Source organism: Acanthopagrus latus, chromosome 3, assembly GCF_904848185.1.
Source record: "Acanthopagrus latus isolate v.2019 chromosome 3, fAcaLat1.1, whole genome shotgun sequence".
Lineage (NCBI taxonomy): Eukaryota > Metazoa > Chordata > Actinopteri > Spariformes > Sparidae > Acanthopagrus > Acanthopagrus latus.
The window spans coordinates 15,536,654-15,554,710 of NC_051041.1; the positions used below are offsets into that span (position 1 = coordinate 15,536,654).

At 41.7% G+C, this 18,057-nt stretch overlaps 1 protein-coding gene across 1 annotated transcript in view; it reads right to left on the reverse strand.

Annotated features, from left to right (window-relative positions):
• The window catches only part of nxph1 (neurexophilin 1), a 55,687-nt gene extending 45,615 nt beyond the window's left edge, over positions 1-10,072 (reverse strand). The window contains exon 1 of the mRNA XM_037091132.1: positions 9,596-10,072. Coding sequence (XP_036947027.1) covers positions 9,596-9,649 — 54 coding nt within the window. The 5' untranslated portion in view covers positions 9,650-10,072. The remainder of the gene's footprint in view (positions 1-9,595) is intronic.
• Positions 10,073-18,057: the final 7,985 nt, after the last annotated feature.

The window sequence follows — 18,057 nt, forward strand, 5'->3', positions numbered from 1 at the left end:
CACTCCAATATTGTCAGCCAATATATGGGACAAAACCCTGGTTTGAAGCGCTCACATGAGTGTTCATCGCTCATTGATTTTTTTGTAAGTCATCCATACATGTCTCTGGATCGCGATGACAGTGCCTGCATGGCCAGTCACTGTAACCTAACAGCATGGAAAGATCTAAAGGAGAAGATAACGGACATGGCTGGTAATTCCCATCAGTGGGCGCCATGACTGTCGGACTGTGCAGAAGACGTGAGCTGCGATGGCAGATCCATCACTGCCGACGCAGCGGAGGGAGGCCGACACTCACATATACAGCACTCACACACCTCCTCTACATTTCCACCATTTCCCCCGCCTCCTCCCTTGAGGAGTACAGCATTGCAGCCTACTCTGTGTCACTGGTCAGTCAAGCCCGTCATCAGGTTAGAAAGCAAGGCAATCCATCACTTTACAGCTCCAAATCCAAAGCCTGCGTCCTATCCAGTCAGCACCGGGGCACAGACACTATTTTTCATACAGTATCTTCACACCAGAGTTAATTCAGCATGAGTAGCTGGAACTGAAACACTTATCTCTTCAGTATATACCAGGCTTGGTCATGCAATTTAAAACAGTGGAGTCATTAATCTCAATTTCAACCTTAAAGAAATATCTTTCGCAACATAGGAAAATTCCAGAAAATGAGAGTCTCTCTAATTTTATAGTTCTGAGGAGAATTTGATGAAAAAAAATCGAATACGAAAGGGATCATTACATTTCAGCGTGTCTATGAGGATTGATCAAGTATTCCAATCTTTTCAATGATAGATTTAAATCAGTGTGTTGTATGTGACATAACTTGTGTACCTGGAATGCTGACACACAGTGATGAAGATAAGGGTAAATTTACACCTCTGCTATATCTTCTTAAAATCATAAAGATAATAGATATTATAACAATTTGTCTGCCATGTCCTTATTGCCACGCACAGTACTTGTTTTCAATGTTTGGTAGCTGTATTCTGCATAGAAAATGAGGGCAGTGTGGGGATCATTTGCAGAGCTTGAAAACTGATCACATTTAGATAAAGTGAGGGTGTCAGGTCCCTATAAAATCATAACTTTTTGTACATATTACTGAGCACATTCTGAGAACATCAATTTACAGAATCATGGCAGTGAAAAATATTTTACTTATCCAAATCAAGTACCCAGATGTCATATTTTTTTAAAATGTTACGTATTCCATAGAATTAGTACTTGAGTAAAAGTCTTAAACAATCTCATATGCAATTCGAATCAAACTTAAATATCCAAAGTATTTTTTTGTGGCATCAAATAAAACTTTAAAAATACAAGTAACAGGAAATTATTAATATATTTACAAGTATGGCCTGGCTGAATGTCGGAGTACTGGAGTTATTTTTCTTATTTTTACAGATTCATTAAATTAATTAAAAAATGCACAACTGTGGCTCTGAGGCAGCATGTAATCTGTAATATAACATATTAAATAAATGTAGAGGAGCGTAATAAAGTACAATATGTTCTCTCCAAACTATGTGACTATGTGTTTTAAAGCAGCTGAGTGGTCAATAGACTGGAAAACCGCTTTTAAAATGTGGAATATATGGTTGCAGAAAAAACAAAATACACAAGTACCTCAAAAAAAAAAAGTACAGTTGCTGAAAGTACTTTGTTACATTCCATTACTGGATATAGGGTGTATGTTGGTTATTTTAATAGAGAATGTGCTGAACAGATTGAAAAGACATTTGAGAAATATCTGTTTAATTAAATTAAATTGACTTTTCCACTCAAATTCCAGTGGAAGAACCCAGGTTAAGGATGTCCTTGTTTCTTGCCTATTGACTCCCAATGGCTGTCAAAATACATAAAGAACTCAGAGTAAAATGTGATGATTCTTTTAAACTAACAAAAATAAGTAGCCAAAGACATTTAAAGAAAATTTTGGGAATTGGACTCAATAACTTTAATCAGATGATTTTTAAAAGGTGTGTGGATGAGGAACACACAGGCTTGCTTGCAGGTTCATCCCTATTTTTTTTACGCAAATTAGGGGACGAGGGGAGAAGCAGCCGGGTGTGGGGGTGAGGCTGGTGATGGTAATGGAAAAAAAAAAATAGCTAAAACAGGACTGAAAAAAATATCACAGTTAGAATAGTGTGAGGAAAGCTGTGGAGCAGATTTCATGAAGCATCTTTGGAGACCAATCAGTGAGGGAGAGACTCCGATAAGACCAAATGTGTCAAATGGACCCAATCGCCAGTGAAGCCACCGCCTATTAAACACACTCATGCACAAATGTTTGCTAATAATAATGATCATTAGATGGCAGGAGTAGATTCTAAAATCAATTTTAGCCGCAAGCATGTGTGGACGTGTTGATGCTTGTGGCACAACATTGCCTGGTGAACACACAGTTCAGTGTCACCTACTGTGTACACTATGTTGCGCAAGAGAACAAGGACTGGTTACATGTTAGGTTCAAGTGTCTCAAAGGTAGACCTCATCGAATGACAGTCACCTGTTGTCAGTAACCAAAAGACGTGACGAAAAGACTTCTATCCGGTAGGTGAATATGGTAAGGGTATCACTATGGTCAAACATGAAAACATTTTTTTGGGAAGTTTCAACAATGTACACTGACGTTACAACAGCTTCCTGATCAATGGCAAATGACACATTGTCATTAACATGTGTTGGATGAAAACTGACAAGCTTTACAATATGGCACTGTGAATGTCCTTTTTTCTTTAAGACCATTTTAAAGTGTATGCTAACAACCTGCTTGGAGAATAAGTTCATCAGTTGTGTGAACTGTCAGTTCCTGAAGCCAGTCGGTGATGCTGTGACTATAACTGAATATTTGCATTTAACTGTCTTCAGTCCAGGATTCTTGAAACCATCAGGAATTTGTTCTTGGCATACATTGACAAGCTACATATTAAAGCTTTCATTTGTCCACCCAATGAATGAAAGTCCAATAACTCACTGTTTGAGCACCACCAACCCCTGAGAAAAATACCTTGCTCTTCAGCTTTCTAAAAACGTTGGTTGTTCACAAGCTAGTTGTAAAATCTATGTTAGCCAACTTATTGCTGTAAAGTGAGTTTATTTGTGCTTTTTTGCTGCCGGTTTTTGCTGTTCAGGCAGCAAATCAAGAGAAACAAAACAGTTGTATCGTGGGTTGTAAATTAGGTATGAAAACAATTAACAGAAGTACACTAAAAAGGCTTTGTGAACTTAAAAAATGATCTGTGGTAGTCACTAAAAATGAGCCTCTTTAATTAATTATTAATTCAAAACATTTTAAAAAAGTATAAATTGCTACATTTTTAGATACACGTCTGCTATTTCGTAGCTTTTAAATGTTAAATCTTCATCAAAAAGGATAAGTCATGGAAAAGGCAGCGGAGGCGGGTGCTGAGTGGCATCAAAAAGACTATTGAATCATCTCATGTGAATGCAGATATCAGCGCGAGTGCTGGAGAGGTCTGCTCTATCACTTCAGCTGCGACGAGCTGAGCACACGGCAGACTCCGGAGTCACAGGAGTACCTGGAGATGCAAAGCAGTTTGGACGAGGTTATCTAATCGCCTCCTGCCTTCTGAGACACTCCTCTCGCCGGGCTGCTTCAAAGTGCTGCTATCAATGTACCGCACGCTTTGCCATAAACGGATTGTTCTACGTTGGAGAGGGAAGCACGGGGAGAGTGTGTGTGTGTGTGTGTGTGTGTGTGTGTGTGTGTGTGTGTGTGTGTGTGTGTGTGTGTGTGTGTTGGGGGGGGGTGTAACCGGACCCAGGATCAAACCTGGGTCGGGTTGGATTTTCTGAAAACAACGCCCTTCAACAATCAGCTCCAGCTTTGACCTCTGAACTGTGAACGCGATTGAAAATCTGGAGCAGCGCGTGAAGGAGAGAATAGAGGCTGTGGTCATTAATCACAGATGCCTACTGCCTCAAATATATCATCTGCACACACACACACACACACACACACACACACACACACACACACACACACACACAGACACACTGACAGCATCAGCATCCAAGCTGCAAAGTCCGATTGCGTAGTTGCTGTGTTAATATTTGAGGGAGTTTCCTCTCCAATTTAACACCATCTAAGATTCAAGGCAGATTTTTCTCATTCACCCCCCTCTGGCTCTCCATAGTCATCCCTGCAATCATGCATGCAGTGAAGAAAGATTTGGTTATTTTCACTGCAGTAGGCGCTATTATCATTGGCTTTATGGCCAAACCAAGGTCGTGTGTTGTTTTGACTGTTTGTGGGAGCGTGCGGCCACCTGGGGAGGCTGAGCTCAGATCAGACAGCCCAAGACTCACCCTGCTGATAAGTCCTCGGCCCCTCACAGAGGTTACGCAGAGGTAACAGTTCACGCAATATAAAGCACTACAACAAGACCGAGCCACCTTGATGTGTCAATTCCAAAGTTGTGCACCATTAATCTTTCTGCTGGGATACACAGCGGCGCTCCGATTGAAGGTCAAAGGTCAGCTTCGCACGTGAAAACCCTCAGCTTCAATTTGACTTCATTGTATCAAATGCTTATTTCATTAACTCTCCTCATTCAGAATTGTGGTCGTATGAGCAGTATGTATTGAATATAAAAGAGCAGTTTTTCTTCGTCTTTTTTGGTGAAACAGCAACACAATTTGTTAGTAGATTAATTGACCGACAGGTTCTGATTTGTGATTCTGATTCATCAAGTAAAATATTTCAAATGTGCGTTTTCATTATCATCTTTGGCTTTTGAACTCTCTGTCGGACAACGCATTTAATTTGAAGACATTGTTCAGACTTCACACATTTGAGTGTGGGCAATTGTAAAGACTATGTTACACATTTTTATGTTTAACAGACACAATAATTCATCAATAAATTAAAACAAATCAAAAGTATAATCAGTAGAAAAATAATCATTAATTACTGCCCAACTAACTAAGACATTAACAATAGTCAAAACCTGATTAATACTGGATGTTTAAACCCGTTAACAATATCAAAATTTAAAAGTCTGATATAATGTTTCAGTTGATAGTCTTTTTTTGTTTGTTTGTTTGTTGACAGAACAAATGAAATGAAGACAAGGGTGCGTGTGTGTGTGTGTGCGTGTGTGTGTGTGTGTGTGTGTGTGTGTGTGTGTTTGCCTGCACATTGTTGTGTATGTCTTAAATGTGAAAAAATGTCTGATTTCACGATTTACATAGAAACAAAAATGTAATAATTTAAACACTTCTCATCTTGTATTTTGAGGGCTGGGGTTCAATTCTCAGCACCAGCACCTTTGGTGTTCCACAAACACAACTTACAATGTTCCCAGGATCGTGTCATTTTTACTGCTTTATAGTGACTCCACCTGGTTGTCAGGGTGCTAGCATGGATGGAGGAGGGATATTGGGAGTTAATCCTGGCATGCATTTTCATTGACCCAGTAATGAATTCAACAACAGTATCAATGTAGAAACGATATGATAAAATACGAGCGCCAGTGAAAGAGAAACCCTGAATTATAGTAATTCGTCGTCACCTTTTCTAAGTATAATCATTTGGCTTGAATTAAACTGTTCTAATGTTCATTTTGCTGGAGGCGACCCGCGTCATCCTTTCAGGACCTTTAAAAACAACCAAATGACTCTCGGAACACTCTCAAGGACTAGCATCACCCGAACGACCTCTAAGACACTCCAAACCTCCCATGACACTTTCTAAAGACCTGTGCACCTTCTTCAGTGACACATGGAACCTCCTTGAGATCAAGACAAACCCCTTTTAGCACCAGTGGAACCTTCTCATTGTTGTCCAAATCACTGCTATCCCTCCAACTGGATTCCCTAAGGCATTGCTTGATCTGCATTTTGCGAACCCCCCAAGACGTATATGAAAGCAATCACCGCAGCTGGCAGCCACTTGTCACTGAGCGGAATCTGGCAAATTTGACAGCGCTGGGTAACTGAGGTGAGGCCACTGAGACGGTGGCAGTGGCGGCATGGGGATCACAGCGTTTTGTTGTTCTCAGAGACTGAACCCTCGGCCCTTTTGTTCTTCACTCTCTCCAGCAGCCGGACTTGAATAGCTCCAAAGTGACGCCTCCATGCTGCTTTAAAAGCTTTAAAAGTAGCACAAAGGTTGAACACGGAATGGAGAGAAATGTTCACTTAGTCAACATCTGGGCTGAAAAATACAGAACGCGCTCTCCACGGCTCTCACTTGACAGCCATGCAATGCACTTGTCTGACCGCGTGTAGCCTATGTGTCTATGTTTATGTGTGTGTTTGTTCAGTCGTGTTGGGCATTGTTGGGGAGGTTCCGCACTGTGCGAGACTTTCTTTCCTCTCCAGCGTGCAGACCGCTTGACAGTGTTGGCCCCATTTGCATTGATAATAACATCTTAATGTGAGTGCTATGACTGTTGCCAGTGGGGGGTGGGGGGTGGGGGGTGTCGGGGGGGTGGGGGGGTGCAGGCAAACCACAGACACCTCATCGCCTGACCCGCAAGTCAAAATGTGGCACCAAGGCCCGGATGAGAGGCGCATCTGCCAGTTCTTTAAAAATGCAGCAGAGTCAATGTGCCTCGGTCCTTAAATCCCTCCTGTGGTCTGACTTCATATCTGTGACTGAAAGGCCAAACTGATGTGAAACAAATGTAATGATCCCACGACAGAAAGACAGCCGCTAAAGCAGCAAATAATGTCACAGCTCACAACAATACGAGGAAGAGCTAAAATGTACAAAAGCGGCATGTTCAGGTGTGTGTATCAAGGATGTAAACACAATAAAAGACCCATCAGAGATGTATATTGAGAATATGAACAATAAAAACACATGTAAATAAAAGTAGTATTTATACAGATGAAAATAAGTGGATTTCAGGCTTAATTAAATAGCTGTTGGGAATTAAAGAACTGCATATTATTTCAGTACAAACAGGCCGATAGATTAATCTAACCACAAAACAAACACTATACTATTCCTGTTCCTGTTTCTTTAGATTTCTAAAATAATCTCAAAACAACAATATAATATGGTTTCAGAATTCCATCGTTTTCCCCTACAGTTTGACATGAATTTAAGCATCATACAGCGTTTTTTTTTCTAAAGTCTAAGGCACCAGGCTGAATTGAACACACCTTTCACCTTTAATCCATGTTAAATGCTGCCAGTTTAATAACCAGAGGTTTCGGTGCTATAATGTAAATAAGAAAATCATAAAAAATCCCAGATGGATATCTGCTCTGCGGAGGAATAATGCGCGCGTTAATTAAATATTGGACCCATAGGTGCTCGTCCCCGCTCTGTGCCATGGACTGTAATGCTGTCTATACCTGAGCCGTGCCTGTTATCGGGGTCAAGGCGCGGCTCTCAGACAAGAGGCTTAAGCAGAGACAAGAGCCTTTAACACGAAATAAAACCATCAAAGTTCAGCCCTAATCCCCGCTGCCGTGGATAAGGCTGACTGTTAACGGGCCACACAATGAGATCGGTTTACTCTAGGCGGGGTGGCTTTGTATTTGTGCTTTTTTTTTTCTTTTTTTTTCCTTTCCTCCAGCTACACAATTCAACTAAGACAACACGGCGGACAGGATTTAGTGGAGAAGCAGCAGAGGATTTTCTTCAGCCGTGCGCTTGTATTTAAAAAAAAAAAGAAAGAAAAGAAAAGAAAGAAAAAAAAGTCACACCTTTCCCTCGACAGCACGGAATTTGACACGATATGAACGCTTATGCATGGTGTCTATAAATGACACCAGGCTTTTCAGGGTTTTAATTCAGAAAGAGAGAACAAGGGGGTATTCGGAGATTTCTTTTCTTTCCTTTCCTTTTTTCAAGAGTGAGGAGAGTGGCCGAAATTCCAGTTTTGCAGGCAAAAAAAATAAATAAATAAAAAATGAAAAAATAAAAAATGTCACACGCAGAGACTGGTGTCAAAAAGAGGTCAAACCATCCGAGCCTCAAAACATCACTTTGAATTTCAAAACGATTATTTATCTTTCTATTGTAAAATAATTCTAGTTAGGCCCCTTCCCACCACCTCTGGCTCCTCACAGAGTATTGCTTCTTCGTGTATTTAAAGGGAAAAGTGTGTTTAAATGACTTCAGCACCTTGGAGAGCTCCACATCCACCAGCTGTGTGTTTCACTTTCTATGTTTCTAGTTTTTAGAGAAATGAGGAAGTCACACACGTTCACACACTAAAACCCACTGTGGATACAGACTGCCAGAACGCGGGGTTTGAACGTATTCATAATACACGGGAAAATGCGGAAAGTTGCAGAATTACCAGTTGTGCGTAATACCTACATTTTGACACAATTCTCAGTGGCATTCGTACCCGTATTGCACCTGTTGGCAGTTGGCTGAAATCCACCAGTTGAGATCAATTGCATAAATTAGAAACAGAATAATGTAATATGCAAACTATGCACGTCAAAAATAAATGAAATTAAGCAGAGCAGTTTCAGGATCTTGATAGTGTGTCTAATTAGGGAAGATCGGGATTTGGTCTTCCTCTCTGCTCAGGCCTGACATTCCAAATCATTTGGCGATCTAAAAACTAGAATACACGCGATGTGTAAACGGTTGGAAAAGGGTACATTTCTTTCTTTTCTGCTTCTTTGTGCTGAAAAGAGGGAGTGTAAAGTGACACCGTCCTTTTTGAAGCAAATTCAAAGAATTGGCAGTAAACTGGCGGACAGTAAAGCCTCACCCTGTCCGCCAGTCCCAAAGCTTCACTCATACCAAACTGCTTAAACTGTATATTTTACAATGTGTTTCAGCTTTATATTCAAGAATAAATCAACTTCTGCCTTTCATCAAATGTTTCATCTAACCGCGGGCTGGTTCTGTTTATGATCTGGAGGACTCGTTTTAAACACAAGAACAAGTCCGAAGACAATACAAGTCCGCGTTCATTTACACTTTGTAAAAGAAGCACTCAGTTAAGGCTCGAAGCCTCTGTCACTGGGTCCCAGTGTTCCCTGCTTCCAAGAGTGTACCCTGGTGTCCGCGCAGCCAGACCATGGACATGGAGTTTTGGACTGTTATGGCGCCCCCGTGAGACGATTCCGTTGCCCGTGCCGGTTAAAGATCGCAGTTTTAGGCGCCAGACCACCAACAAATAGTCTAGAAAATTAAATTAAATAAAACATTTTTAAAAAAGAATAAAAAAAAAAAAAAACTATCATTCATTCACCTTACCTTACCATTCTTTTTTTCCCCCCCGCGCAAATGTCCGATGTTCTCAGCAGTATAAAGTAAAGTGAATTTTATGCACAGTGTTCTCGCGCACGGAAAATGACCTCTTTCGTCTAGTTTTTATTACCATAACATAGTTACAATGGGTTAGCGGGTTCAGTTTTTAAATCCGCGCTTTACACACTTTCTGCGCACGGTGCCGGACACTGGAGTAACCGACCAGCGTCTCTGCAGTCGCGCGTCTGAAAACGCGCAAGTTCAGCCGACTAAAGTCCGCTCAGAGTAAGACCAATTCGAACAGTTATTGTAGACTTTGTGTCAAAACAGCGTGGGGCAGAGAGAAGTTGGAGCTGGAAGAACGGGTTGAGGCAGAAGTGCGTAACTCACCAGACAAAGTGCGGGCGTCAGGAGGAACACGGCGCACCAGCACGTCACCTGCATCCTCCAGGAGCTCAAAGTTCCACTAATTTCCCTCGGCTGGCAGTCGCAGTTTTGCGGACCATAAATCCACCTGCTATCCGCTTCACAGCACGGTCGAGCCCCTCAGCAGCCCAGGCAAAAAGGACACAACGCACCCCATGGCCGCAGAACAAAGCTGAGAGTTGGGAGGCTGGGGCGCAGGACGGAGGAGCCGGCGAGGAGGCTACTGCTGCTGCTGCTGCTGCTGGTGCTGCTGCTGCTGCTGCTGTGGAGTGATGATGCCAGAGGGGGTGGGGGGGGTGGAGGGGCGACGAACAGGCCTACTTGAGAGTTAATCCAGGTAGAGAGAGCAGCGGGGTCATAGCTGTGAGCAGGTTCACGTCCTGATTGTCTGATAGCTGGTGCGCGCAGCGGTGGGAGCGCTCAGATCTGAAGGGAACGGCGGGGCTTTCCGCTTTATAACACGCGCCTACAACACAACCGGAGAGTCTCGCTCTAGGGGGAGGGACGAGATGGGGGGTGGGGGAGAGAAAAAAAAAAGGCAGGAAAAGACGAATTAAACGAGAGGAGATTGGTCCAAGACGCAGCCAAGAAAGCGAAGTTTTCTCTCTCTCTCTCTCTCTCTCTCTCTCTCTCTCTCTCTCTCTCTCTCTCTCTCTGTCTTTTCTTCTTCTTCCTGAAACAGACGCTCGCGAGGAAAAAGCGTTTCACCTTGGCTGCTGGTTTGTGCGCTTGATGTAGATGAATGAGCTGACATTCAGAACTCCGCTGCCAATAGCTCCAGGCAGCCCCCTCCTCCTCCACCCGGCCCCAAACAAGAGAGCCTCAAACCTGACCAAATACGGCACAACTGCTGCCGTTCATGATGTAATTTCAATATATTAATACTCATTATCACTGTCAGACCCTACAGTATTATTGCTGATAGTAATGCTACCAATACACACCCCCCCTCCCCCCCCCAAAAAATCATCTTGCTGTACATACAACAATGTCGTACGTATTTTCATGCAAATTCACATGTGCCAGCACGCATAAACTGAGGCGAACCTCAGCTGAAAAAAAAAATGCCCGCCTTACCAAATCATGTCATGCATTGTCCGTCCAAAGCAAGCGCAACACATCGAGGTTTTTTCAAGAGGCATCAGCTTGTTGCTCTGACTTTTCCAGAAGTGGCAGCGTCTCAGAACAACACAGGATAATAAGGCTGCTGCAGTACAATACAGAAGGAAACTTAGCTGTTGATTAAAACTCCAGCCCTTGTCATCATATCAGATTATTATTAAAAAAAAAATGTTTTTATCCTTTTCACTGAGGGTATTTATTCTGCTACAGGCAGATATTTACACTCAGTTTCTTTAGAGTTATTTGCCTTGTCAGTGGCAGGGTTTGCATGTGTGTGCTGTTTGAAAATAGATTAATTTGCACCAGCAATTTACATAAATGACATGAACATGATCTGTGCATATCTGGATGAGCAGAACAGTGGGTCCACAGCATTTTGAAGAGGTGACATATATCAGAGTGTAGACGTTTAAGCCTAGTAACAGCTGCTTATTGGGACGACTTTCCACCTAGAGGTATAAACAAATACACACATCTTTACCTGCTTTATCCCTAACAGAGAAACTGCTTAAAGTATGCCCTTGGAGCTGATATTATCAAAATGTTCTTCGCATTACCACCCAATCAACAAGAAAGTGACATCTTAAAGATTCTGCAATAAAACCAGCAGATCTCTTCATTTGTTTTGCGGGGCCATTACTGAGCCCTCCCCAAACAAACATATTCCCAGAAACTCACCAGATGGATTTCAACCAAATGTGGATGGAGGATGAGACTTGGCTCAGAACAGAAATTCTTATGTAGTTAAATAATTAATTTCTCTCGGAATTGTACATAGATCTTGATGAAACATGAGCATATGTCATGTTATGGATATTCCATTACATGAGATAACCTGGTGTATTTAGAGGGCTTCATCTTTGAGGACTGTTCGTCCTAGGTGAGGGGATGCACTCGACTGAGTGCCATTCTAGTTATATACCGTGTATGTTTGTTTAAGAACATCTGCCATGTAAGCATAATATTAACAATTAATGGTGTCAGTATTTTGCCATGGGGTCCCTCAAAAGCCATTAGCCACCTTGTGATTTTATCATTTGAGTCTGGGGCCCATGGACAGTTTCCCACACTGCCTTGCTGGTATTCCAGCCCAGGATGAGAATAATTTATGCAAAACTTTATAATAAATGGTTAATAAATGGTATGTTCATGGTTAGCTTATTAGTTATTTCACTGTTTAAAAATTAAATGTTTTTATTTTTTATAAATGATTTTACTAAACCAATACAAATATGTGTTAACATCAGTTTCAACTTCATGATGTCATCCAAATAATGTTCATAGATGAGCTGAGCAGTATTCATTAACCATTTACAAAGTGTTATAAACATCCACGCAACTTTACAGTAAACATTTGATTAATTATATGGTTTATAAATAATTTCATTGTTAACAGTGAGGAACTATTATGTAACGTTTGATTAACTATGCATTTACCATTTGTTAATGATGGTTATTATAAGTGTTTTTCGTAAAGTGGATATTTCTGCAGTATCGGAAAGTCATGTGTTTTTGCCAATACCAGGCCCATTCACTGATGAAGACCATGAGGTGTGCTTAAAAGCCCTGGAAATGCCAGTTGGTAGGCTGTTGTTGTTTGTTAGTAATGCTGAGAACTCCATTGTCTAAGAGTAAGATTGCACATCCAAATGTGTACAATAGGAAGGGGCCAAAATGAATTTTGTGTGTGTGTGTGTGTTTGGGTGGATGGGTGTCTACTCTAGATGCCAGCAGAGTCAGGACAAGGTGAGTGTGTGTTCCTGGCTTGGAGATAGATAGATAGGGTCCTTTTTGTTAAGGAACAGAAGGGGCGGAGGTGAGCAGAAAAGAAAAGACAGGAGGTGCTGTGCTTTAATAAATCCCCAGCAGTCTCATTGCTACAACATTACAGTGGTCAAGCATTGTAGCCATAACTCAGCCAGTGGGGCTGATGGGATCTTGCTCTGAATGGCCCAGATAGCCTTCACAAGCCCAGCATTGCATGCAGTGGTAGAGCAGGCAGAGATAAATCAGCCGAGTCTGGCTGACTTCCATTGTGGCTGCAGTGAAGCACAATCTGGTCTCTGGTAAGATAAAGGGCCCGTAATTCAGGATTAATTCAACATTCCCGCATGTTGATCAAAGATTTACCCAGATTGTGCCTAGTTGGCCGGTAAGGCCAGTTTGCAATATTTGAACTAAGTGCCTAAGTGCTGCAGGTTTCCCTCAAATGCAAGTCAGCTTTGCAAAGGCCAGTAGAGTCTGGACTTTGAAGGACTTAGCCAAGTATTCCTAGGAATACATCTATGCAGTACAGTACCTCATGATTTATGTTTAGTGCAAATACAGGAAAAAGTAGCATATTCAACTTTCAGAGTCCAAAGTTTCTGTTTTGTAACAGACCTGTAATCAGTAGTCAGTGTCTTCTTCCTGTAGCCACAATCTTTATTTAACGTTTACCAAGCCACATTAGACATAATCCAGGGTTTGCAGAACCATCCATTGAATATTTTTGTTTGATGACATGGTTGCAATAACCATACCTTAACATGAGCAAATGATATAACCTTCATCACAGTTTATTTGCTGTAACGATATCTTTTCCCCAACCCTAACCACACTGTGGTTGCCATGCACAGGTAGTGCAGAAAGAAACAACAGCAGCAAAAAATATAATCAAAGAATTTAATCCAAGCGTTTTGCCGAATTGTCCAGTTGCAATGTCACCAGCAAGAGCGTAGGTTTGGTCTCAACTTTGGTATATTCAGTAGAATCAATTTAACCATGCAATCAACTTAGAAAAGACACAATAGTAACCACATAAGAGTGTGTGTCCAAACAGTTTTTTTTTTGTTGTTTTTTTTCTGGCAGGGTGCTTTGTGGAAGTGCTTGTGCAGTGAGAGAGACAAAATTATATAAAGACAAGCCTGAAGGCTATTGTTTCAAAATCAGTACCATAAGTATTCATTAATCAGAGCACTTCCATGACAAATTCTTGTAAAATGTTTGAATTCATGAGGGATTCGCTGTTAAATTCAGCAGTCATGGAAACAGGTGTTTTTGGCTTTCAAATCTATTTCTTACAGACCATGGTTCGGAAACAACTCAGCAATAGTTGAGTTGTGGGGTAGGACACGTGGGAATATCGAACTCCCGTCCAAAGATGTGATGCAGTAGTGGCTCAGTCCGTGAGCACTTGGTTTGGGAACCAGAGGGCGATCGATTCAAAATTTAATTTAATTAAAGTTTAATTCAAAGCTTAACTAGACTGCTTCAAACTGATTTCTTGCAGCACTCCTGATGCTAACTCCTGCAGTCCTTTTTTTTCATGGTCTCTTCAATGAATGTGAAAGTCTGACAACTCCGGCTAGTGCAGACACTGAGTATACAGACACCTTTAATCTGAGGATGGTATGACCTTGCTAGTGTCAAAATGTATATAATACAAGTGTGGATAAAAATGGAGGAGCCATTTAGTGCTTTGACTAATGCTTTGGAATGTGCTCCCAGTCACTAACATAGACAGTCAGTGGGGAAGTATGAGTCTCATTGCATTTCAAGGGCACTATAGAGCATCAGTGAAGCACAGAGAGTTAGAACTGTGCTGCTGAGTTGTATCAGTGTCACAGAAAGAGAACCATTCACAAGAGTGATGTGAACACAGCCTGCCGACCATTACAAAAAGGGGAGAAATTACAGAAAGGGAAGCCATTTCTAAATTCTCAAACACCTGCTCTCCTTCCTCTTTTCAGCACCAGATCATCTTTCATTGATAGAGTGTAATCATGAGGTCAAGTTGCTAATTTTCCAGGCACACCTTTTGTGCCCATTCAGTGCTGGGGGAGAAAATTACAGGGTAGCCTTTTCCTAATAGCTTACCACTGGGCTACAAAGAGGAGGGGTAAGAGATAGAAACAAGAGAGAGGAAGAGGATGATTGCCCAGCTGAGTGACGCTGGCGCCCGGTGGCATGGATATGTTCGGCTGGCTCAGCTCCATTGCCGATTGTGAGGGCAGATGTTGCTGTGGGCCCTCAGGCATGGCCATGAGGCGGTGGCAGCAGGTTTGCCGTGGCTGCTGCCCAACCAGCTGCCATTTGAAGTGTCACTCCACATCCACGGCGAGGGATAGGAGTCAAACTGGGCTTGACCAGAAGGGCCAAGGGTGCGCTTAACACCATGTGTGGCGACAAAAGGCCTGGCGGTCTGCAGTCACAGTCGAGGCTGCCAGTGCTTTTCTGGAGGATGTGGAGGGTGGGCGGGCTGAGGGGGAGCTGACAAAGACAAATGGCTGAGCAGAGCGTCGGTCACAGGATGCAGCTGCTGCACATCAATCGCTTCCTCATCACAATTAGAATGACTGCCGGCTTCAGCATTGAGGAGTGGGGACGGAAGCTCAAGTTTCCATTTGGCCTATTGATGGGTGTGAATACAAGTCTTCAAGTGAAAGACAGCCAGAGATTTGAGACTTATTTAAAAAAAAAAAAAAAAAAAAAAACTTTCAGAACTTAACTTGGGTAGTGTAAAATGAATAGAATTATTTCTTTATTTGGCAGAACCATTGGGAAGTCCGCAATGAAGAATTCTTGAGCAATTCCTGAGTATAGAAGTAAAAATGTGTATAAATCAGTTTTATTCCAACTTGTTTCCTGCTCTCCCCATGTATATGACCAACGCCAATGCTCAGTACCTGGAAGTAGTGTGACTTTTAGACACTTAAGCAAAACACTTACCCAGATCAAAGACATAAAATGTATAATTTCTGCTTGAGAATGTCCAAAACATGATGTGACCTTAGTCATGTATTTTGTTCACGTCACCACGTCAGATAGATTTTCATCAGCTATGGTGGTCGTTTGATGGTGTGTTCACCACCTGCATTACCTTGCATTACTTGAAGCATTTATTTGCCCAAAATAGCCAGTTTTCTTGAACACTGAGGGTGTGTGTCTATCAACCTCTCACTAAATTCAGCACTCACCAGAGACTCTGGTTCTTTGGTTCATTTGGTTCTTCCTGTCTTCTCTGTTGCGTTACATTCATGAGGTAAAGTACAGCATAATATAATGTCACTGTGGAAGTTTATTCCTCCACGTCTGGCTCTGCACCTGACTCTCTCCTCCAGCGCTGGCTGGCTTTGAGCAAAGGCTCTGCCCACCTGCTCCTCCTAATAGAGCCCCCGCAAAACATGTGTGCACCTATGATGTTGACTTTGTGTGCACAATGTAGGTTGGATCAATAAGTTGAAGTTGAACCAGGGTACAGGTCATTAAATTGTGATGGATGTTTACAATGGACAGTTTTGGAAAACAAAAAAACATTTCTTCTTGATAATTTGAGTCCATGTGGCCTTTCGCTCTTCTGATTGTTAGTGTTCTCTTGTCCCAGTGGACTCCTTTTTTTTTTTTTTTTTTTCTAGGTATGGTGCAGTGGTGCAGGTCTTCACGTGTTTAGTACAATCGTATTTTGACCACAATGACAAAACTACACATAAAAATACAATAAAAAAACAGGGTTGTGATCAATGATCATTGTTGAAAAAAAGGTAAACCTAATTGAAGCTGTGCTTAGGATAGCCTTCTTTTTAAAAGTATTTGTGCATTTTTTAAAACGGTGGTTAGTACAGAGGTGACAGGAAATGAGAGAGAGAGAGAGAGAGAGAATCAATGACATGCAAAAGGCCTCCGTTTGAATCAAATCAGGAAAGTTGCCGTATATGCTATAGATCTTAACACAGACATTCTTTGTAAAAAGTCTTGCATCAAAACCCACAGGATCGGGCACAAGCAAGAGACACAAACAAAATCCCTGCCTGCTCTAACCCTGCAGATTCCCTCTGTTTTTCCCACATGAAATTCTGCTCTGTTCCTTTGGTATAAGGACAGTATATTACTAGATTAGTCTGCTGTGTGGTGTTTAAATCATAGGACTTTCTCACCACTAACTCCCGTGAAAAAATACTATTTTTGTCATTGACTATGGTTGATATAAAGGCAGAAAACTTGGGAAAAAAACTTAAACACTTTTCCATGGCTTTCCTCTCTTACACACAACTGTACTGCAGCAGTTTCCCAAAGCCCGTTTTAAGTCAGACCACCACTTTCCTTGATTGAGGCAGTACTTTATTTTATCAGCAGGAGATAATCAGTTAAAGGAGACATCTTTTATCTTCGGGCTTGGGGGAACAGAACTTAGAAACAAAGAGTGCTGCGTAGATGATCTTTAGTGTTTGACCTAGTATCCTTAATCACATTTCTTTTTTGCCAGATCTTGATGTCTCTGAGGTCACAGCAAAGTCACCCGTTTGAAGTGGGTTTCACAACATGACTTAATTGATTAGGGCAGCTGGTAGGACTTCCTTTTCTTGGCAGGGGGAATTTAATTGGAAGACAGGGACGTGATTATGTCAAGTGCTGATTAAATGAGAGGACCAAAACCATGTAGCCTGTCTCTGTTTTACTTCCCAACATCCGATCATAATCAGGGGCTCTGATGATACAGGCAATTACATTACTTCAACAAGAAGGGGACAACGGTTTAACCAATGGAGCACTAGAATAATTACACCTAATTGTCTATCTACATTAATGCATCGGAACAGAATTGGTGCCTTCAGGATCCAGAGCCCAAAACACAGTGTGGTAAATTAAATTAATGCAGAATAAGGAACATTTCTGTGCAGCCTACTAAGCCAGTAAGAATGCTTGACCTCAGTGTGTGTCTCTACTGCGTTTCTTTGGGTCTTTTCAGCCACATTCCTGCATATGTTCCTCATTGCAAAGGCTATTTTGCCTTGACTTTTCCCTTGTCTGGCTAAATACTAAGCTGTTGTAAAGTACTGGAAGTTATACACACACCTGGTATCCCAGTTTGTGAAAGGGCAAAACTGAGACTTTTGTCCCACCTCTATGAATGTTGGCAGCCCGCGCAGAAAAGTGATAAAAATGTGACAAAATTACCTGAACCTTGTTTTTAAAGGTTTTTACATGCTTCATGTGCATCATAGAATCATCAAACCACAATCTTGCCTGTGCAGACTGCACACCTTTAGCTGTCTTTTACTGACATCTGGTGGTGACACTATAGATTTATACACAGTTATACAATGTGGAAACATTATACATTTCCAGCAAAGAGCAACTATTATTGAATGTTCCTCGATCATCATCATTATGAATTCAGTGTTATCTTTAGAGCAGAACACGCAACAGTTGTTACATATTACACTGACGATGTGCTGTTTGTTAAGTAACTTAACTCCAGTGTCCATGCTCTAGTCTAGTCGCCCAACAAACCACTTAGAAAACATCTTCTGTTCTGAAAGTCC